Source organism: Micropterus dolomieu, linkage group LG06 (genome assembly GCF_021292245.1).
Source record: "Micropterus dolomieu isolate WLL.071019.BEF.003 ecotype Adirondacks linkage group LG06, ASM2129224v1, whole genome shotgun sequence".
In the NCBI taxonomy this organism is placed as follows: Eukaryota; Metazoa; Chordata; class Actinopteri; order Centrarchiformes; family Centrarchidae; genus Micropterus; species Micropterus dolomieu.
In genome coordinates this window covers 3,390,336-3,395,902 of record NC_060155.1, presented here as the reverse complement: position 1 = coordinate 3,395,902, position 5,567 = coordinate 3,390,336, and the positions used below count along the sequence as shown (strand labels likewise).

Sequence of the window (5,567 nt, the reverse complement as noted above, 5' to 3'; positions counted from 1 at the left end):
GGGGGAGAGGGGAGGGGGATGAAAGGGAGACAAGGAAAAGAAAGGCAAGAAAGAAAAAAGAACACACATTCACAGAGGTGAGGAGGTTAAGTATTGAGCGGCGGACTCTGGAGGCGATTAATTGAATGCTGCTTTAGGAGAATCTGGTCCTGTAAGGCTGCATCCGTCCTGCTGATGGACACGAGGCTCTGAGGGAAATTATAATTCTTTCCGTTCGCTTTAATTTTCCCCGCGGCGCTCTCTTCGATCTAACTGAAATGTCTTTGTCGTGCCCTTCCTCATTAAAAACAGACAGTTTGTCCTTGTTAACATGCCAGCACACAAGTTAAAGGATCATTACAAAGTTTTGGCATGTTATAGTCAATTTAGAATGAATCAGGTATTTTTCATAATACTGACCATTTTCCACAAAAGACTTTTACTATTTTACTTTCACTTCACAACAGAATGACAGCAAAACAATGTAAACTTAATCTTTCCGTATTTACAGAAACAAAAAACTGTAAAACAACACTATAATGATATAAAAACTATACGGAAAGCTTTGGAAACTGGGTTATATAAAGAGTATATGATTTGTAGTAAATATGCTAAAAATATAAAACTATTAATTATTAGAAAAAACACATAAAATATGGAAACATTACATTATAAAACATACAAATCTAACATGAGACCTTACTGAAATATTATAATGTTCTATTAAAAACATAACAAAACTTAATGTTTTAAGCAATCTGAACACTTGATTGCTGGTTAAGCAGGTCTGTTTAGAATGATAGCAGTGGACAGCAAATAATTTTTTATTGGTTTTACCAGTATCTGATTGTGGAACATCAACAACAATCCAAACCATGGGCATTAATCTGCTGCTGTTACAGCCTCCACTCTTCTGGTTTCTCCACCAGATGCTGAACATGGCTGCAGGGGTTTACTCCCATTCCGCCTCAAGAGCATTAATGAGGTCCAACACCAATGTTGGCTGATCAGGTCCGGCTCACAGTTGGTGTGAACCTTGTATGTACGATTCTCATTAATTGGAACTAATAGGCCCATACCATGAAAAATAGACCCACACCATAAGTTCACCTAAAGTGTGTCCACATACTTTTAGTGCTATAATATGGGTTCAGAAAAGTTTCAAATGTTGTTTTACTGCCTTGTGAATATTCAGCTAGCAATGTTTTCTGGGTAGAATCTGCTTTTACTTTTGAATGAATTTCAAAGGTGTTTTTTCTCCAATTTGAAGCATTTTGGACGTAACGCCTTCACATCTGGTACTGTCACTATGAAACTGATGTCAACATGCAAAACATCAGGACACTGAGGTGCAGCTAGTGCTTACCTGGAGGGTAGACCAGTGCGACGTGGTCTCCGTCCTGTAGGTGGCCCCGTTCAGCCAGCATGCCAGCGATCTTCTCTGCCCTCTTATGCAACTGAACACAAGTCAGAGAGCTGGCTATAGTACCCTGGAGGAGGTCACACACACACACACACACACACACACACACACAGAAAGATGATTGACACATTCAATCAGCGGAGTGTATCAGCAGATGTCAAATCATATTTTCCGTTGCAGCATCTTGGTGCCGAACAGCTGTAAACAAACCAGTGGATCATATTGCCATTATGCAAACTAACAGAACCGTCATACAGAGTCACTTCACACACAATCGTATATACAAACTGCATAATAATAATAATAATAATGATGATAATAATAATGGATATTATTTTTCATGAACAAATCAATAAATCATTCTTTGTCTGCCATTCTGTCTTTTGCGTCATGCTGCACACACTAGAACATAAAGTGCTGTAACATAAAGCAAATGTTGCAACATAAGGTACATTTGCCTTGTTTATAACTCATAGTACAGTCACATAAACACGGAAAAACTGTACTTGAACTGTTAACTTTTCCAGACGTCAGGTCCAAAAACCATCAATATGTGTGTTGTGAGGTCTTACCCTGGAGTTGAGCAGTGTGTACAGGACGTGGTCTGGAGTGGTCTGGGCTCTCCACTGTAAAACCTCTGACAGGAAGAGGAACTAAAAGCACAAATACGGGAACAGTGAAATTGAGTGACGACAAACACACATATTTACAAATAAACACACGCACACACATACATCCTAAACACATGAATAAGGCAACAAGGCAGCTAACACTCGCGATACACTGTAAAACATCAGAATTTAGTGGAGAATAGATACATTTCACTGATTTTAAGGAGTTTTAAGTATTTCTAAACTTGCAAACAGGAGAATGAATCCAAATGTATCCTATCTGAGCTTCTCCTGCAAAGAAAAACTTCATCAAACTGACAGAATACTTGGCAATTTCACCAATCACCACAGTTTGCCACATAAAATGAATCAGACTCTGAACCTTCATAAACAATTTCCTTGTAATTACGATGGGACAGACTTTGTTTAACCCTCAGGTAGCACTTTTCCCAAGGCTATATACTCAACTGGTTAAACTTCTCATCTTGTTTCAGCATTGTACAGCTGTACTCCAGGACCCTGTGACATCACTGTTATGTGTGGTTACAGGTACGACAGAGCACACTTCTGACCACCCCCGACCACACCAGTCAGTGATGCTGGCTGCGGGGAGGTGAAACGAGCATGAAAATTTCAACTAGAGAGACGTTGCTTTTCAGTCCCTCTTTGAATACACAGAAACCGAAACATTACCACTGACCATTTTGTTTATGGATGTTAATGAGTAATAATAAAATGTGTAAATTACTGCGCCCAACACTGACTGTCAGTAAGTTAATATGGATGAAAGTAAGTGAGTAAGGTAAGGCAACAGGGCTTCCTACTAGCAGAGACAAGAGAAGAGAGATGGGAATTGGCTATGGGAGGAGAGAACAAATAAGAGAGTGAGTTTGTTTCTGGCCTCATAAATTTTTCAAGATTTGATGCAGAGTGGTGAATCGCAGGGAGTGTAATTCATGTTATGTTTTGCAACAGAAAGTCCGTTTTATTTGTGTGTGTGTGTGTGTGTGTGTGCTGCCAGCCTGTTTGAGGATTCAGCTGTCAGAGTCTTAACCTGCCAACCGCAAAGCAAATGGACCTCTGCTCTGCGCAACACAGCGTTCGTCACCTCTGGGAAGACTCTGGGCGCGCTTGATTTGTACTGCAAATTTCACTGACTGAAACGTCAGTGAATTATTATGCTAGAGGAGCTCAAATGTGAACCTTTGTTCCTCCAGCTGAGGGTTGAAATGAGCTTTTCTTATTTCACATTCATGCAGCTGCAGAACAAATAGAGTAAAGGTGACAGTGACGGTTTTCTGATCAACAGAACTAACGGGGGTTTGATACTTTGCTTAACAGTACTTTGGCAGATGTCATGACTCGAACGTAACCACGAAGCTGCTTTATGAAGAGTACGGTGTGTAATGGAATGACATGGGGGACATTACTAATTTAGGTATTCATATCATACATACTGATCTGTTTATGGGTTGCCTGTTCAAGATGTTTAACATCTTTCTTGGTACTTGGTACTAACAATATATATATAAAAACTCACCATGCTTCCTCCTTTCAAGTAAAAATATATCAGAATTAAGAGAACCGCTAAAACAAAATAAAGTAATACATTCTAAAATAATATAATTTAAGGCCCAGTCCTTGTTAAAGAAACAGACTTTTTACACAAGGTCTGTTAATAATGTCAATAAACTGAAAATTACTTTTCTTGTTTGGTAGAGTAATTAACTTCATTTTATGGGTATTATGTACTAGTATTAGTATGTATGTACTGTAGTGGCTTATTTACCCATCTAGCAGATACAAGAGTCGTGTTTGTGTCCACCTGATGACTGTGAAGTTCACTCTGCTTTTAGCTCTGTTTTTGTCTCCTCCAACTCCTGAGAAAAATATTTGACCCTTCAGCTGCTTAACGTTCCACTTCTATCACCAGCTAGTCTCTAACTGTGTCTGACGGTTGTTTGGTGCTGGGTAGGTCGTGTCCAGCGGGTTTATCACATTTTACTTGCTGAAAAAAGAAACCATGATCCAAAATAGACTAAAATGCTGCATAGAGCTGAGGGGAACTGCAGAGTTTGGTGATAATCCTGTGGATTTGTCACAAAGGACACCTTTAAACCCTCCACATCCAGAAGGATGTTTAAAGTATAACAAGTGAAGTATTATGTCCATACTCTGTCTCATACTGTGATCACTGTACTGTGTGTTTCATATAAGCTGTCACCAGACTAATGCCTCATGATTGTTCATTTAAGAGATTCTGTCGTGTTGTGGTGTTCTCCTGCTGAAAACCTAACTCAGCTCCTCAACGGCCAAAGTTTCCTGTTTCACAGTTTGAACTCATGTAGTCGACACTCTCTCATTCACTCACCACCAGTTTCATGCATCGCATATCTCTCGGGGGGGATTTTAAGAAGGTTTTCTCCCCCCGATGAAAACATCACTCAGCTGCTAGTCAGCCCAACTCCGAGCTTTCATAAAACTTTCATAACAGCAAATGAAGGTCTGCTTCCTCTCCCGTTCCCTCAGTTTCCTCCCTCATACATTAACATTTAGGCGTTTATGTAAAATGCCCTAAAGCACCACGCCTGCACACATGTGAGCCACTGAGTCAGAAATAATCTCCTGTCAAACATGTGATGCACATCTTCCAAATGAAACAATTCAATCCTTCAAAACCTCCCCAAAAAATCTTACATATATAAAATCAACAGTCATGTCTTTAAAAGTCACAAACAGTAACTACCTGAGTCACCATCTACACACCTTTCAATGTCACATTTATTCATTTAGCTGACGCTTTTATCCAAAGCGACTTACAATTGCTTTATGTGTCAGAGGTCGCACATCTCTGGAGCAACGAGGGGTTAAGCGTCTAGTGGATTCGAACCTGCGTCTCTCACACCAAAGGCATGTGTCTTATCCAATGCGCCATGAGTTGGTGTCACTTGATATAATTCAGTGTTTAATTCGACAATTATGGGTTTTATTTTGGAATGATTTTGTCAATCAAGCTCTTTGCCCTCTATTAACTTGAAAAATGGTTTCGAATTGGTGAAAAAACACATTTCTGACTTCTGCAGAAAATGCTAAAAGTCCTCCAGACTAAACCACAAAATGTGTTGCTCATCATTTCCGAAGTAACACATGGATGTCCCTATCAGCAGGACACATGACAAAGGACCCTAATAAAAAGGTTTCAGGTGGCTGCTTGCTGATCTGCCACTGCTATGTGTTAAGGAGGAGTGGCTTTGGACAGAGGCATGAAGGAGGAGGTGGGATTTTTCAGGTGGATACTTTAAAACCTAGGTGTCTCTTGCTAGTTCTCCAGTGTTACCTACCCCAGCTTTAACTGCTGGTAGAAAATGGGTTGAGAGGAGTCTCCCAGCGAAATTCACCCCGACCTCTTCCCTACAAACTTTTGTGGCACTCATGACATTGTCACACAATGCACACACCAAAGGTCCTTCTCAGGAAACAGTTGTTTTAGACATTCAAACAAACAAGAAATGCTGTCATTTTTCTTAAGAGAAATCTTTTTTTTTTTTTTTTTT

General features: G+C 39.8%; 1 protein-coding gene across 4 annotated transcripts in view; it reads right to left on the bottom strand.

Moving 5' to 3' along the window:
• The window catches only part of LOC123972848 (disco-interacting protein 2 homolog C), a 459,676-nt gene that overhangs the window by 18,372 nt on the left and 435,737 nt on the right, over positions 1-5,567 (bottom strand). For all 4 annotated transcript variants that reach the window (XM_046052561.1, XM_046052558.1, XM_046052557.1 and 1 more), the window contains 2 exons: positions 1,975-2,055; positions 1,346-1,469 (listed from right to left, as the gene is read on the bottom strand). In XM_046052561.1, the coding sequence (XP_045908517.1) occupies positions 1,346-1,469; positions 1,975-2,055 (205 nt within the window). The remainder of the gene's footprint in view (positions 1-1,345; positions 1,470-1,974; positions 2,056-5,567) is intronic.